This window comes from Nothoprocta perdicaria, unplaced genomic scaffold, assembly GCF_003342845.1.
Source record: "Nothoprocta perdicaria isolate Ctin4 unplaced genomic scaffold, notPer1 scaffold_332, whole genome shotgun sequence".
NCBI classification, from domain to species: domain Eukaryota; kingdom Metazoa; phylum Chordata; class Aves; order Tinamiformes; family Tinamidae; genus Nothoprocta; species Nothoprocta perdicaria.
Genome location: NW_020455569.1, coordinates 352463 through 369510, shown reverse-complemented (window position 1 = coordinate 369510; position 17048 = coordinate 352463). Strand labels below are relative to the sequence as shown.

The window sequence follows — 17048 nt, the reverse complement described above, 5'->3', positions numbered from 1 at the left end:
AACACCAAGTCACCGAATCCTCAGCCACTCCCTGAGTTGCAGCAGGCTGTACTGAAACCCTTCCTCACCGAGCACGAGTGCCAGTTTTACAAACTGCCCACCTCAGCTCCTCCTGCAAGAAAYTACAGCTGAAAGTTCAATTCTTTCTGCGCAGAGGCACTTGGAAGGAAAAGTCCACCCAAGCATGGAACAGATTACAGAGAACTCAGCCTTGATGCTTGTTTTCTTCAACAGTAATGTGGGATTCCCAACAATCTTGCTGTCTTCCACCTCACTCAAGCAAGTGCTCTGGTGCAAGACTGCTCCTTAAATAAGATTCGGGACCCTAATAACCACGAGGGGCAAGAAAGCAGGCCCTTTAAAACTGTGCCAAACAAATAACAGGACGTAATTGCAGAACTAAACCAGACTTTTTCTAATCGCAAACCCGAACACATAACCCAAAATAATTTGAAGGGCAAAACAAAGGAAAAGCTGGAACACCTCCTTTCTGTCAGGATCTAACAGGCTTCCATAACCTCACGAGAGAGCACTCTGCTACGGCAGTTAAAATCGTAAGGCCAGCAAGCAACTGCAGTGCTAAAGAGCCCACCGTATTCCTCTGGAGATGAGAGAAAGCTAAGGGCAGTGTAAGATTTGCTTCCACCCCTCAGTGCAGAGGGGCTAAGCGCAGGGAAGCAGCTGCTGTGAAGAGCTTTGTCCAGGTGCAGGCACCTCCTGCCAGCAAAGGGGTGAGTAGGAGGGTGAAGGTGCTGAACGCGGTCTAGTGTCTCCAAAGACGAAGCTGCCACCAGTGTTAAATCATTATTTAAATGTTCTCCGCTCTAGATTAACACTGCTGAAAAATGTGTATCAGCTGTCTCTGTTGGCATCAAGAAAAGAGAACAAAGGGGGAAAGAAATAAGGCAAGAAATCTGCATGAACAGCACAGATCTCAGTGAGCAAAATCTCCTACATTCGAATGAATTGCACAGCAAGAAAGTCCCATCTTGGGAATGCAGAAGCCCTCAAAGAATATATCCTACAAGGAAATGCAGGAGGGGGCTGAATGCACTCTTCTCTCTGGAGACAAAATGTATAGAGACAGAACATGCACGTGGGAAACGGCCCCAAACATGGATGTACTGACAAAAAAAGAAGCACAAGTGACAGAGCTGTGCTGGTTCCATCAAGATTTGGTGAAATTTCCTGGTACTCCGATGACATGTCAGKGACAACTTGGGCACGCAGTCTTTCATCTTCCATGGCTAGAAGACAACTAAAAGAGCTGATATCAGCAGTGATTTACGTGCAGCGTTGCCCCCTGAGTGATAAGGATTCACAGCTACAAGCGCAGACAAAATGTAAACACAGGCAGGATATAGAGCGCACAGTGTACTGAGGAGAGGAGAAATCCAGCCCGTGTGCACATGGCACGTGCACTCTACAGAAGCACTATCGGAGCCTGCACGGAAGTTTTGGAGGACTTGCCAAAGAGAAACTGATGTTAATGCTGACATCACGTTTACTTAAACCCAATCCAGTCAGCTACAGGGAGCCACCTTTGCAGAACGTGGCTCTAACAGGTCTCCTACACACGCTCCTGGAGAGCCTTCGTGCACGTCGCCCCGCACGGCTTGCCCGACGGCTGTGAAGCCCCTGCATCCCACCAAGTGCGCGGCTCTCCAGCACGGCGCCTGCCAGCACTTACTTGTACTCTGTAGTGTTTGTAGGTTTCCTGGTGCCGGGGATCTCCTCTCCGTTCTTCACCCAGTAACTGGCGGCAAGGGGGCTGGGACTCGTGCTGAGGTTGCACTGCAGTGTGACGGCGGGCCCGTACTGGTGGATGGTGACATCCTCGCTCGCATTGATCCGCGGCTCTGAAACAACCGACACGTCACATAGCACAAAGCCTCTCGACGACTGCGCCGCACTAGGCTAGAAGGCAGGGGGGGAAAGGGAAGGGAAGGAGGCTACACAAGGAACGGCTCTGCGCTAATTTGGGAAAACATCCACAAGAGTCACAAGAAAACAGCTGACCACTAGCAAAGGCAACACTTGAGCGATCAGCTTCCCTACAGGGGAAAAAAAGAATTATTTAGACCATTCCTTTTTGAAAAAAAATACGGAACATCTCTGCAGATTTCTGCATAATAGTGTCACTTGCTTTTCACACACCATTCGACTGAGTTAGCTGCACCTCCTGTGACAGCATGTAAAAAGGCCGCTACCATTTCTTGAAGTAATTTGTTTCTGGCTATTATTAGGTTCAGTTGCTTATTTTGAGGTTTAAAAACAAACCCRTTTTCTACATAGAAAAGTTTTCAAACTTAAATAGTCTCGTGAAAACTCTCTCTGGAGTTYCCCTTGGCAAAAAAAAAAAAAAAAAGGCCAATGTCCACCTAAGCAAATCCTCCCATCTGCAGCAGGACCATTTCCCTGCAAGATGTGAGCATGGCTCTGCAGGATGAAACCCCACAGGGCCAGCGGGCAAAGCTGCTTTTTGATGAAGCCTAACAGAGGTGTCATCCTGGGCACATGAGATATTCTGAACAGGGCAGCTTCTCTGATGTCTGAAATTACAGCAAATACCAAATATGAATAAGGCACAAGTCTCACGAAGAATGGCTGAAAACAGGCCTTAATGCAGAGCAATTTAAAAAAAAAATTACATGCCATGTTAAAAATTTAAGTCAGGAACTATTTAATTTGTAACGTTAAATGTAAATATTAATGAGGAAAAAAATAGAGTTTCATTTAAAAAAYATAGCACAAGAGTTTCAGACTTTGCTGTTTAGGGTAGATAACTGCACCCAGACAGGTTCACTCTRCAGTCTTGCCTGGTAGGGTCAAACTCCTATCATTTATCAGTAAGGCTCTCCAAAAGCGACAAGACTCACTTCACAGCACTGTCCTTGAATTCCCCAAGTTTTCTTAAAATTGGGCAGGTGGTTAGTGCTGAACTTTTTGAATGGTCCGAGACAAATTTCCTCCCAAACYTGGGGGAAAAAGGCTTCTGTACATAAAGCACTTGAAAAATAAGAGATGGTAKGAGGAGAGATGGGAAATGCCAGTACCATCAAAAACGGTGCACTCTGCATCGCTTAGCATTTCTCTCTCCTGCGCAGTATTTAGACTGCTGTCCAGAGAGACAAGGTGAAAAAATATTTATCTACCAACAGGCTGACAAAGCCATTCGAGCCCTRTATCTCCTTCTGTCCCTTCTTCAGCAGGCCAGCCACATAACTTTTCTTTTTCCACAGCTATTTAAAACCGCCACTATCATTTAACAAGAGGAAAAAAAACCAAACTCGCAGTTTCTGGAGAAAGTTTCTATTGAAAATAGCTTTTGGAACATTTGAAATAGGAGCTCAGCAGCAGAACGTTTTTATACAGAATTTAACTTCTGCTCAGATTCACTGATCACACCAGCTTCCCCTGCAAGGGTTTTTCTTCAACATGGAAAGCTTCCCCTGCAAGTTTCTGCGCTGCAAAATAGACAAAGTATTTTCCTTTTAAGGAGAAGCTGGCAGGACTGGCTCGCTGAAATGGAGGATTCCAACACAGTTCAGTCAAAAATTCCCATTTCTGAAGCAACCCGCGGGTCGCACGGGCGAGGCAGCCACACAGACACTGAGTGGCTTCAGATCAGATGCCCTCCATGTTGCAGGAGCTGCTTGGAAACCTGTTCATCCATCTGCTGCACTGCCACGCGGACGCCTGATATCCGTGTGCTCCGTTTCCCAAACCATGGCTGGTCACATATCTTAACGCATGCAGGACTACAGAGAGGAGCGTCAAAGCTCGAGGTGGACACTGCCCCTCACACCAACACGAATGAAAAGCACCAGAAGAATCCTCCTGGGCGCAAGGCACTTTGCAGGGAGTCACCACACACACTGCAGAATTAGTGACGCTGGATGCGGGTATGACAAGAAGCCTTCAACTGGGGATGAAGATGGAAAGTTTAAACTTCAGCCCCAGAACAGGTTAGTTCCAATGGCCGGGGAGGAGGGAACACCCAGCTTTCCATATGGAGACATCTTCATCGTACTCCACTCCCACCACAAGTTGCCACGTGAACAGTGTTACTGACTGGACGTGTGAAAAGGATTTTCTTCCGCAGGAGGTTATTCAAACGGACTGGACAACGAGGAGAACGGGACCACCACAGATGTTTCCATATGTGAATGTGAAGCTAGAGCTCTCAGGAGATGTAACTTCCTGCAGAAAAGTTAAGCTTTGTCTGAAGGTTTCCTAAAATTACCCAGCTTTTGTTATTGGAGGCATTACACAAAGACCCCAGATGCGAGTCCCTGGGGACCTCAAAGGGGAGGGGAGGGATGAAGCATTCGGGCTGAAAGCCGAGCAGCCTGGAGGCAAGGAACCCAATGCTGCTTCAGTTTTAAGCAGCTGCACACCATGGGTTCATTCTYGGCTCGTTTTTCCACACATATCAACGTTCTTCCATTTCCCAGAGGGAGGTTCTCTGATCCGTCAGCACCGAGTGGCACAGGCCCCTCGCAGCTTTGGTGCTGGGACAGGGCCCCGCGGTGGCATCCGTGCCCAGCAGAGGAGCAGCCAGAGGTGGACGTGCTCGAGACACCTCTCTAGGTAACCCCTAAGCACCAGGGGGACATAACTATAAAGCTGGACACTTCTGTACTAAGATGAAAACCAARGTGGTACCTAGGGGCCTAGTGAAACTGAGGGCAAGGAAACATCTCCCATCTGCTACCCGCCTTGAGAAACCACCAAGAAGGTGGAAGGTGAAAGGAGAATTTGCTTTCTGCACAGCAATCTCACGCTGCAAATTTAAGTCATGCTGCATTATGCATTTACTTGCTAGCAAGCRCGAGCGCTCTTGCAAAGCGACCATCTTACACAGAACAAAAAGGGCTCCTCTGGATCGATTCTGATGAAACAGGTGTGCCAACGTGCCAGGAACTGCTTAAAAAGCCAGCAGGACACAGCAGAGACTCGTAAAAGCAAAGAATAAAAGTAATTCTAATCGTATTCTCTGTTCTTGACAGCTTTTCAGCTGCCAAATTCACACTCGCAGATGCAAGTCATTCCCTGATGTTCAGTTTAGTGTTGGGAAGGGATTTTTTTCCCCTCCCTTTTTCCAGCACAGCTTAAGAAGAGCTGCATCAGCCTGGTGCTGCCGCATCAGAGAACTCGTTAGGAAACATGCTGCTGTTCAGAGAGGAAGAGAAACACCATGACTTCATGGAACAGCCCACACAGTGAAGGTCACGCGTAACTGGAAGGGAAAGAGTTGTGCACAAGTATGCATACACATAGGCAACCAAAGCCACGTGCGGAAGGCATTCCGAGAAATCCCAAGAGAACAGAGGAAATAAAACCAAAACAGTTAGATCTGCAGGAATAGATAAATCAAACAGAAAGGCACTCGTGGAGAAGGCAGCACTAGGGTGGCTGGAAACCTACTACAAGACTAAAGGGTGGAGGGAAGAAACAGAAAAGCAACACGGGGCTCGTTTGCACATAGAAGCCATAGAACATCCATAGGTTTTCCCAAGTCCTTTGATCCTAGGGAGAAGAGACACAGATGGCAAGCACTTCGGCTACACGTGGCGGGAGAGGTTTGGGTGCAAAACAACAGGACAGGGCGGCAGTGGGTCTAGCGAGGGAAAGGGACGGGGCAGGGTCACCAGACTGCCTCTAGTCACTACTGTACCACTACTGCACGGTGCTCCACTCACTCTGCAGGACGCTTATAGTAGCCTGGGCTCGGATCCACGTTATGGAGGGGTTTTGCCTCAAGTCATTCCTCCTGGGATCGTTGCTGGCCCTGCACTCGTAAGTCCCAGAGTCTTCCAGCGTAAGGCGGGTTATTCTCAGCACACTCACCCCGTTCGCCCCGTAGGCCGTGTTAATGGAGACCCGGCGCTTGCGAGCGCCGTCCCACAGCTGTTTGAAAGCCTCGGCCCGGTTGACTTCCGCATACCACCACTGGATCTCTGGAGTGGGGTTCCCAACCACATCACAGTACAGTTCAAAGGCGTCCCCCGTGAGCTTAGTTTCTGACATGGGCGACTTGACAAACCCAGCTAGAGGGAGGGGCAGCAGAAACGCAGTGACAGACCAGCGGAAAACAAAAGAGCTTATAAAGAACAAAGCAATGAGGTGCAGAAAACAGTCAGATAAGACATTAGCATCCACAATAACAGCTGTTAACATAGTTGTCATTGAAGGAAAAACAGCAAAAATGAAGCAGAGCGAGAGCACTTGCGGGCACTGCTCCTGCAGAGCGGGGCGGCCCCCAGGGCTAGGAGATGAGCCCGGAGAGAGGCAGCTGACGGGGTCTCAGCCTGCCCCCGCGCAGCCCAGGCACTGGCAAGCGTTCAGGGATCAAGGGCAGGCGTCTGTCTTGGCAGAACTCATTAGTTTTACACTATCTAGCTACAGGAGAAATAAATAAATAAATAAATAAAGCCTCGAGCCCCTGCCCTGCAGCCCTCAGCAGCGAGCTCTGCTGTGACCTTTCCTTCCTTCTATTTTGGACCCGGCAGGAAGGGAGTTCCCCAAGACACCAGTGACCTACTTTCCCGATCGCCACAGCTGTGAGAGTCCCGCAGCCTTCCAAGGTAAAAGGGGCTGTAGGGGGGACGTGCACAGGCAAAAACATCWCTTCTTTTACTTGGAAACAGTACCAAGTGACTTTCAAGAGAATAAGCACTATTTGCTTAAAAAAAAAAAGGCACTGAAATTCAGTACCGGGCCAAAATAACCCTTTCAATGTCACGAATTTCTTCAGTACTTACCAGGTTGAGGACAGTGTTATGAGCACACATAAAACTGCCCTTCAATCCTATTTGCAAAGGTATCTGTTGGAAAAAAGGTCACTTTAAAGCTAGTCCCTTTCCCTTCCCCTCCTCCCAACACGTGRAGAGATTAGACTGCAGCTGGCCGGGCAGATTATGCAGCAAAACCCATCGTGTTGCTGCGCTCGCCGGCAGCGGCGGCTGCCGCCGGGAGCAGCCCAGACTGCCGCGGGACGAATCAAGCACAGATTGTGTCACCTCTCTCCTCAAACCCATTCCTTACCTTTAGGATGGAGCCTGGAAGACAATGCAACGAGATATTTATGTAGTAAAAAAGATTTGAAGCTCTGGTAAAACTGCTGCACTACTGAATAGCATCCTCCCCATCACTTAGCCACTGGATTTATTCTAGCACACGTGAAGCAGCAAAACCAGCGGCATGTTGGCAGCCAATCCCTCAAGACGTTTACGCTCCAGAAATGCCAGTAAAGAACCATCCAAGCAACCAAGAACCAGGAGCCCAAGGCACGGGCAGGAATCGGCCCTCGCTGGCCCGGTGCTGAGCGGGGGACTGCTGCTGTAGGTAAGAGCTGTGAGAACGAACTCTCAGGGAAGCAGATCAACGCGGGAAGGCCCTTTGGTTRCTGGACACGGAGCCTCCAGCCCTGTACAGGGCAGCGTTAGGCTCAGTGGAAACACCAGCACAAAGAAACCCCGGGCCGCAGGCACAGGAAGAGCTCTCCCCCTGCAAGGGCTCTCCCTACCAGCAGTTACAAACCCACCGAGAGCACTCTTGCTGCCTCTGAGGTCTGCAGGGATCGCCCTGTTTGCACAGGGCTGCCTTGGGTACCGGCAGAGCCCASGTTATGACCTCGCTCTGCTGGCCTGTCCCCCTTTCAGGGGACTTTGAATGAGGACCTTGTATTTCCACGGGGGCATAAATCTGGATCTGGATCTAAGTGAACGTGGGTTTACAAGAGGCAAAACGCTAAAGCAGTAGCATATGGCATAACCTAGTTTAATTCCAAATATTAATTATTGGATCCCTCCCCTGGATACAATAGTCGTGTTTCCCTACATTCCGTTTCCTTGACATGGAAACACCATTCACAGCCAGGGAGATGACAGCATCTCAGGGCAGACTGCTCAGAAAGAGACCATGATTCTACAGATCCCCACTTCCCCTCAAACACGGATCCACAAGGACGGAACAGCCCTGTCACAAGCCACAAGCGGGGCACCTGAAAGCGCTGAGCCTGCAAGCGGATCCCACTTCCCCAGCTGCTCAGAAACCACATCTGCATCATCAGCACCTCCCCCTGCTCAGGGCGGGGGTCAGGAGACGGGACAGCWCGAGGAGGAGGCCACGACAGCAGCCAACACGGCATCACTCGAGACGACGTGCACGTAAAGCGACCACTGCCAAGCTGCTCTTTGGCCTGCACGCCTGACCTTTTCAGGGGTAGGGTAAATTCTCTTGTTCAAAGTAATACCTGCATTTTGAATAGCACGAGCTAATCAACTTTTCCGTTTTTTTTTGACAGTTTTGATTATCAAATTATTTTCTTTTCTAAATCAGCTAAGCTGTTATAATGGTTGAAGCTGCGTATGGACAAAGCTTGAAAAAGTCAAAAGAAATCCCACCAATATTAAACTGGACAACTGCATGCAAAGGCCTGTTTAGTAAACATTCTCCAAGCTTAAGTTTTAAATCCTAGGTTTCCATCACTTTCAAATCCTCGGGGGGGGGTACTCAGATTACTATAAATTTCAATGCAATACTTTCAATACTTTCTCTACAGATGAAAAGAGTTGTGTTTTCAATGCAGACCATTATTAACAATAGCAATGAAAAACTAGGAATGACCCCTGAGGCTGGGAGTCACCCCTGCCTCATTCATCCAAAAGATCCAATTGCTCTTCAAAAAGGTACTCCAGCATAGATGCAATTCTGGAAGGAAAACCACGAGTGCGGGTGGCAGAAAAGCCGCCACATGCCGTTTAATAAATCCTCAGCATTRCAAAGGACTGGCAGTGCTATTTAAAACTCTCCACCAGAATCGCAGGTCAGTGTTTTGCATTTGCAGCAGCTCAGAAAGAGCACAGCAATATACATCAAACAGCATCTGTAAGCTGGGGCAATGCTTCCAGCTACTGCACAGCTGCCAGAGGGCCATTTCTGATGAAGGTTCTTGCTGCAAAGAGAGCTGAAATCTGCCAGTACCGAGCAGACATACTAAAATGCCATTTATTTATTTACTTACATGCAATGCTCTCTGTAATACAGCAGAACCCCAAAAAAAAAAAAGAGAGAATTCCACGGCGCCGAGTACTCCTGCTTCTTGGCAATTCTGGTGGCGTTTTCCATAATTGTTCAAAACCAAACAGAGAATGACACTACACAGATTTCATTGCTTATATAAGAGCCTTTGAAGCCCAGCAGTTTCCTTACTTGGTCGTCTCCACTGCTCAGGGCTCGCTGCGTTGCTATTACCGTGTTCTGCACAGTTCTGGAGATGGCAGCAGCAAAAGGCACCTGACAAAATGAACAACTGCAGATCGAAATACAGACAGAGTAAGACAACAGGCCAAGGCTTTGTTAAAGGGATTATAATATTAGCAGCATAAAAATTGAAAAACTGCATGTTTTTTTTCTCCCTTATGCATGTTTTACGGCTGTCTATAATTTTTCAAAGGGTAAACTGCGCTTCAGCCACTGGAAGCAGCAGAGCAGCTCAACTCATTTATATCCTTTCTATTCAAGACAATGGGAATAAGCATCTTCAGCTGCCTATAAGAAAAAGATTCTTACTGAGGTTTGATAAGAAATAACAATTGCAGCTTTCGTCTTTCCTCATCACCATAATTGAAAACTTTCACTATCGAGTTTTCCTCAAAAAAAAATAAATCCCTAAAATATATCCTTAGATATAGACCTTCCCAACATACAGCGTGCAAGGAAAGGAAAGCAGGGTGCTGCAGAAGGAATGCCTATGCAAGTACACTTATGTTTTCAGGCTTTTTCTTTCTTTTTATAATGATTTACTATTACCTGCCTGCAGGACACAATGGAGAGCAAGTGACAATTACACCAAATTGCATCCAAAGCCACGTTTGCTTACAGAAGTCTTGATCTTCCCCCAGCMATTGTGAGGACAAAGGTGAGGAAGCAAAAGACTAATGCTCCGAAACTAGAGAAACAGGTCGGGCCCTCCCTGCAGTCCTGCCACARAGGGCGGATGCCAAGACACAGCAAAGGCACTTCTTTGTTTTGGAAGATCTGCCCRTTGCACTCTTGGGAAGAGTCAGGATAAGGAGAAAAAAAGTATTTTGAGACAGRCAGGTGGGCCTGAAGTAGGAGCGGGGAGAAGCTAATGAAAGGGCAGCCAAGAGTTCCCATATGGAACAACCCTGGGGGCTGGGAAGAGCGGACAGGAAGGCTAAAGATCGAGACCAAACCACACACAAGAGCCTGCACTGCTCCTGGGCAGCACTGCTTCCATTCATGCGGCGCTATCCATGAGAGCCGTCTTCTCAGGCTCGTTTTTCTTCTGCCAATAACTATGAAGCTACCCCAGCTGGGGCATATAAATTCATCACAGCTTTACATACAAGCATATCCTTTCCAATGCCACCAGGCAGCAGCCCCACTTCCARCTCAACCCGTTCCCTCGCTGACGGCGCCAGGGCCACAGGAACCTGCCACCTAGGGAAGCCTCCCGCCACCTACGGAAGCTACGGTGGGAGAGGGAACAGACCTTCCGCACCTGCGGATATGGTCGTGCAACTGGCGCATTAAATGCGGCAAACAGCTAGGAGTTTAGACAGAATAACATTGGAAGTGCACAGGAAAATATTTAATTGTAATTCAAGCCAAGCTTAGCTTCCTAAGCACGTAAGGCAGCTTGCATTATGTCTTGGCTGGGGCCCAAATGAAAAAGCCACGGAGAAGAYGTTTCCTTAATAGCTCAAAAAGAGCATCATAAAGACCAAAATGCTTCCCGATTCCTTACCTGCTGGTGCAAACACACAGTAAAGGAGCTGGACAGAAAGATCAACTGCGTTAAAYACACGAGCAGCTACCTGCTCATCTAAGACCAGCTGGAAGGCAGTATCAGCCAAAATACCAACATCCTTCATCTGCAAAAGAGATCACGTTTTTGGATTTTACATCCTTCATCCTTCTGTTACCAAAGCGTCTCACAGGATGCATGAGGTTGCACAAGCATTGGTTCCAATGGTGCCGGAAAAGCAACAGCAGGGAATATGCAAGCGAATATCGATCTTGAAGTTCAAGGCCTAAAAGAAGATGTTAAAATTAAAATAAATAATATTTTGAAATAATGGGCTTTATTGTAAGGAAAGAAAATGCAGATAAATGCTAGCTGACCAAAAAAAAAAAAAAAAATCCAGCAAAATGACATAATGAAATAAAGGGATTGCAAAAAGCCCTAACAAGAAGCCCTAATAAGATGCAGAACGGGCTCTTATTTCTCTACATTTTACTTGTATCAGAGATGCAGATTAGATGAGAAAAGTGCCAGGCCATCAGCAAAGGGAAGAAAAGGCAGTCTTAAAAACAGAGTCTGTGAAGACRGAAGAACAGGAGGACTATGTAGCTCAGGAATGCAAAGCACCAGTTAATGCAATTCCAAGGAGGACTCGTGCACACAAATGTGCAAGGGTGACCCAAATTAAGGAGAGGCGACCTATTTCCAAAAGTGYTTTCAATCGCCAGGAATACAGCTATAACAGAAGCAGTTCTGCAGGGAGCAGCAAGGCAGTGTGCATCCGTCAAGCACGAAAATGCCCCTCCTCTTCCCATCATATGCTGGCTTCCACTTATATGTGGAAGAAAAAAAAGAGTTCAAAGCTCAAAAATGAAGGAAAAAACCCACATTYGCAAAGCTAGGGTAAAACCAACCAATTCGAGTGGCAACACACAGCAAAACAGACTGCCTAGGGCCCACCTGCCTCACAGACAGTTTATACCACTGCTCGAGAGCTCTGCCTGCAATTCCTGATGTTTATGCACCAAATAGAAAGACAGGCTGGATGAGATCTGCTCTACCTCCCCATCTCCAAGCAGCCAAAAAAAAAAAAAACACACCCTCATAAATATACTTTTTTGGTACCTGACATTAGGAGAGCCTTAAAGTTTTGAGTATTGTCTAGAGTATTGTGACCCAAGGCATCCCAGGTGAGATGCAGATAGGCTCTTATAGGGAACATCACCACTTTTTTACCCTGAGGTTCTGCTCCAAAAGCAGGCACATGGCTCCGGGCTTTCAGTAGATTTCCGTATTAAATCGTTGTCATATTGTTTTCCTTGGGGTTCTTTTGAATAATCAGCTCTCACTGAGGTGCTTTAAGGGAGGAGAAAAAGAAAAGAAAAAAACAACTTCAAGTACTCCCGGCTCTGCACAGGAAAAACTGAGCGAGGTTTTACAACCACTAGCAAATGCTTTGGTCTGACAAGTCATTTGGTTTTTTTTTGTCTTGGAATTGCCAAAAAAAAAAAAAAAGAAGTGGTTATGAGGATTCAAAATAATACAACCAGGTGTGACCGTTTAGAATATTTCCAAAATGCATGGTACAGAGCTAAAAACCACCGCCTCATGCGAAGGAGGTCTGATGCCAACATCAGTATTTAGGGTTCTAAAGGGTGCTCAAAGCACTMGGTGAATGACCTGAGGGTCTTCGCTCCCAGGGTGATCCACTTACCATAACTTCATTAAAACATAAAGACCCAGCCGTTCTCAGGTCATCCACAGAGTCTTTCTCGCCTGGGTTTTCTTTGTACTTACTTTAACCTATTGTTTACCGTGCTGTATGGCAACAATCTCACCTGTAACTCTAGGATTTCAAAGGCGAACARCGACAAGGAGATGTCCTCCCACCTTGTCCTCCCCACGGTGCCCATCACCTGGGCTGTGAAAGCCTGAATGTCTGCTGCTTAACCTGGCACTCCGCTTAATTAAGACCTTTCCTTCTTCTCCAGTGAAAGATGTYAATTAAGTGATAACTTTTCCAGGAGAGAGGATAAGTAAATAAAAAGGCACTATCACTTTGACAAAATTATTTCACTTAGAAAGGGGGGGAAAAATAGCCTAATTAACAGGCTGCTTCTTCCCAGCASCGACCTTTACTAGAAGAAAGCACTTCAAATTAGTCAAGTGTACAAAAGTGACATATTGGCTAGAGGGAGAAAGCTGCTTAAATTCTCAGGAAATTTCTAATTTACATTGCCTGCCTTCACCTATCATTTAGGAGGTTAAATGGTTTCCCATTCCCCCAACACAGCAGCAAGGGTCTATGGTCTCCTAGTGCAGGGCATAAACGCAGAGAACTGAGCCTCCGCCTGCACCTCCTCGCTCTGCTTTGCCTTTCCCGCTCTTATCCAGCAGCCCCTTTCAGATCAGATGTGTCCTGACGAGCACAAGCTGCTCTTCAAGTCTACTCGGAACTGCAGCAGTGCAAGAACTTAATTCCTGCAGCTTTATACAGCTAAAGGTAGGATGTGCTTGTCATGAAGGAAAACATTATTATATAGAGAGAGTATCCTAGAAAGAGGCCTAGGTCTGTGCTGCAGCTTTATATTCATTTCACCAGGAGGGAAACCTGAGGATTACGGTCTCCCAGCTCACAGACAGGAAGATTAACATTTTCTGGATTCAGACCAACATTCTGTACTTCTCTGAACATTAGAAAATCTTGCTTAGTTTGACCAAAAAAAAAAAAAAAAAAAAAAAGAGAGTTTAGGGGCAAATTAATGTCATCCATTTATTGAAATAAAATTCAGAGAGGCTAAAGTAAATGCTGCAGAGGCTGCTCTGATGCAAGGGCATCCTGACAATACATCCCATGCAGCTAACAAATGCTTCCTTTCTCCCTGCATCCACGCAGAGGTAGAGGACTCRCTGATCTCCTTTGAGGCTAGAATGGGGGGAATTCAGGCTGGAAAGGATCTCGGAAGGTTGTCTGGTCCAAACTCTGTCCCCAAATAAAAACCTGCCTAGAGCAGGCCGCGGACATACAACACAAGGTGTTCATTCATGTTCTCCCACACATGGGGAAACAGGGGAACCTTTATTTAATATTAAAAACACTTAATTTCACCCCACAAATGCTCCCAATCTACTTATGGAGTTCACATAAATACCCCCCTTTGTACTGTGCATGAACTGATCTTGTTAGCTATAACTCACCAAAAACAAAACCAACACAATCAAAACACCGTTCACAGATGTGAAACTGGCCTGCACAAGCAATTATATTCATGTCTTTCCAGCTTCCACCCCAAAATGATTTCATTAATCAATCTTTTGGGGTTAAGAAACCATTTTTCCATACACATAGTGTTTACATGAGTTGGCAAGTTCTTGTTTTGCAGCAATCCTAAACATTCGTTTTTTATAAGATAGATGTGCTGAAAGAAAATACATTCAAACCTGTAATACCTTGGCAAGTGAAAAATATTCAGGACAAGAAATTAACATCTTCTCCCTCTTTTGGCTCCATATTGACGTCATCTTGCTGGCTCTGGTCAGATTTTGAATCATAGTAGATAGCAAATGTTTTTTCTCCTGCTTAATGCACGAAACATAGCAAAACAACACAACATAAACATTTCTGAGTATCTTCTAGTGTAAAAGCTCACAGCTGAAGGACTAATGGGAGCACCAGCTTATGCCACCTAAACCAACAGGGAAACCTGATCTCACTCGCTGCAAAAGCGGGGAAACAAAACCGAAACACATTCCATTTTAAACAGGAAGAAAACTTAATACATCCATATTTAATTGCTGACCTTGCTAAGGATACAAAACCTGCTGACCTCTGCTTTTCTGCGAGGGGCTCAGAAGTGGTGTTGACTAAGGCTCCTTGACTAAATTAATGCCTCCAAGACACAAAAGGGGCAGATTTGGGGTTATGTGGGTGCTGTGTTTACACAGGCCCATCCCTATGCTGCATCTGGAAGCTCCCAACACGGCTCCTGTCCTGCTAAGGGCAAGCCCTGCTTTCCATTTTAAGCTTTCTTCAAAAGTCTGCTCACCCCTTAAACCCCAGTTTGTCACTGGGGGCAGTGAAGGACAATGCCCAACTCCAAGCTCCACTGCCAGGCGAGTTTATCAGTGTCYTTCTATGTACTTCAAGAAGGGTATATGCTATTACAGACATTTTAGATACCACTTCACCCACGATCCAGTGTTCTCTTCTGCCAGAAGTAGCAKAGAAAACAAAGAGAGGTACGTATGTAAAGAAGCAAGGAATTTTCTAACCCTCAGATCAATCTCTCCACATAAACAGCAGCTCAAAAGCACTGTGATTAGGCTAGTTCTGATCCGGGTGCAGCTCACGTTACCTTATCTGCAGTGTCCACATCAATCATCAGTTCATAGGGCCGCTCAGGGCCTTAGAATCCGCCCCGGTTCCTATCTCAAAGGAAATGCTGGAAGACACCAGGCAAGAACTCCTCAGAGCAGCCTCTGGAGCGGCTCCCGTAGACGGTAGCGCCGGAGCCACGGGACAAACCTCGGGCAGGGAGAGCAGGCCGCGTGTCCCCTTGGGCTGAGCCGCAGCTGCGCACGCGGCCGAACAGCCCAGCCCGTTTCACTTCACTCAGCAGTTTATGCAGGCCTACAACTTACGTAACGTCAATTAAACAGATCTGAGTGACAAAGGCCTATTCCCAAGCCCCCCCCCAAAAAAAGGCAAGTCATTCCCTGCAGAGGGCCCTGGGCTGAAGTGAGGACGATGCCACCAGAATGGAAACCAGCTTTGCGACTTGCCTATTCTGCTGTTAAAGACGTCGTCATCACGCTCCTGAACGCCACGTGGAGGAGCCAAAAATGTTGCCCAGGGTTGACCACAATCTGATTGATGCAAGTGACTTAGCACCCTTTTCAATCCGCAGTCCTAAAGACACATTGAGAAGCTGCAATCAGGTTTATTAAACACTCCCCTCCGTAAAACCCTGAGCTATCAGTATCTGAACCTGAAGGCAAAGAGCCCTCCCTTAGCTGCGGGCACTCCAAGAACAAGCCCAAACTGGCTCTGCCTTTCGGGCTAATCACCCCGGCAAAGCCAGACCGCTTGCTGTCTTCCTGGTGCAGGGCAGGATGTCATGGCGAGCTTTTTAAAATTAGATAATTGTGTAACAAACAGTGTTTTCACACGCATTCAGTGCCCTTCTTGCCAGAAGACTGGCTTGATCCCATGGAGAAACATTTAACAAGCGACTTCCTTCCACTGAGGATCTGCAGACCAGTTTTTGAGGTCGGCATTATTCTCCCTTTCCTTCTATTTATGCTTCTCCCTAACCGGAGTGAGGGACAAAGCCGACATAAAGGAAAAAAAAAAAAGCCATTTATTAAACTTATTTTTAAGGTGACTACAGATTTTTTTTTCTTCCTTTGTAGTTAGAAAACATACAAGGATTTTTTTTTTAAGCAATGTGCAGAAACTGTCCCTCTTTCTGCTTCAGAGAAAAAGAACAAGGAGTCCACTCCATTGAAACAGGCAGGAGTAAATTCATCTTCTAAGGCATAAAACTAGAGATTCCCAGTAAAGCAGAGCTGCCCACAGCTCGGCTGCTGCTGGTTTTTACAAACGGCAACGATTCAGGTGTGTCCAGCGTTTCAACACAACCCTGCAATTGAAACCAGCAGGCTAAAGACCCCAGAAATACTAAAAACGAAGAGATTTGCATCCTAAAATACTGAAAACACTAGAAAAGGTTGGTGAGGATAACAAAATAAATTGTGTGTTCAGATTAGTTATTCAAAATCCTCTGACTATTCCATTAGAGAGCTCAAGGTTTAAAGTACTTTCCAATTCTGCTTTGACCTTTCTTCCTCCAACAAATGTGTTTGAAAGGGGACTGATTACATTTTTCTTTAGCACGAAGGAAGTACACACTGAATGGCAAACCCATTTGTTCCCCTCTTAGGCATTCTGCAGAAGTATGAGCTGCTCTCAGTCTCATCTGTGATGAGGAAGGAGGGCATTTTAATACACAGACCTTTCTAAAGAAATGCCCTTTGCAGAAAAGGTTGGATTATGTAACAGGTCATGCAACTCAAGGCAGGCTTGAGAACAAGTCATTCAGCAAAAATACATGTGCACAAAAAAAGTCATTAGAAAAAAGGCATAGCACATTTTAAATGCTAGTCTGAGAGTTCAACTTTTAACAGAGCAGGATCTCCCTAATAACAATATGCAAAACTGCTCCTGTCCTGGGAGGTGAAGGKGATTTATTGATATGAAATGTTTAGGCTT

At 46.4% G+C, this 17048-nt stretch overlaps 1 protein-coding gene across 1 annotated transcript in view; it reads right to left on the bottom strand.

Moving 5' to 3' along the window:
- NPTN (neuroplastin) overlaps positions 1–12690 on the bottom strand; it is a 36914-nt gene extending 24224 nt beyond the window's left edge. Inside the window, exons 1-7 of the mRNA XM_026043652.1 lie at positions 12616–12690; positions 10781–10907; positions 9820–9823; positions 9220–9319; positions 8605–8646; positions 5706–6081; positions 1691–1859 (exon numbers count right to left, since the gene is read on the bottom strand). Of these exons, the coding sequence (XP_025899437.1) occupies positions 1691–1859; positions 5706–6081; positions 8605–8646; positions 9220–9319; positions 9820–9823; positions 10781–10907; positions 12616–12690 (893 nt within the window). The remainder of the gene's footprint in view (positions 1–1690; positions 1860–5705; positions 6082–8604; positions 8647–9219; positions 9320–9819; positions 9824–10780; positions 10908–12615) is intronic.
- Positions 12691–17048: the final 4358 nt, after the last annotated feature.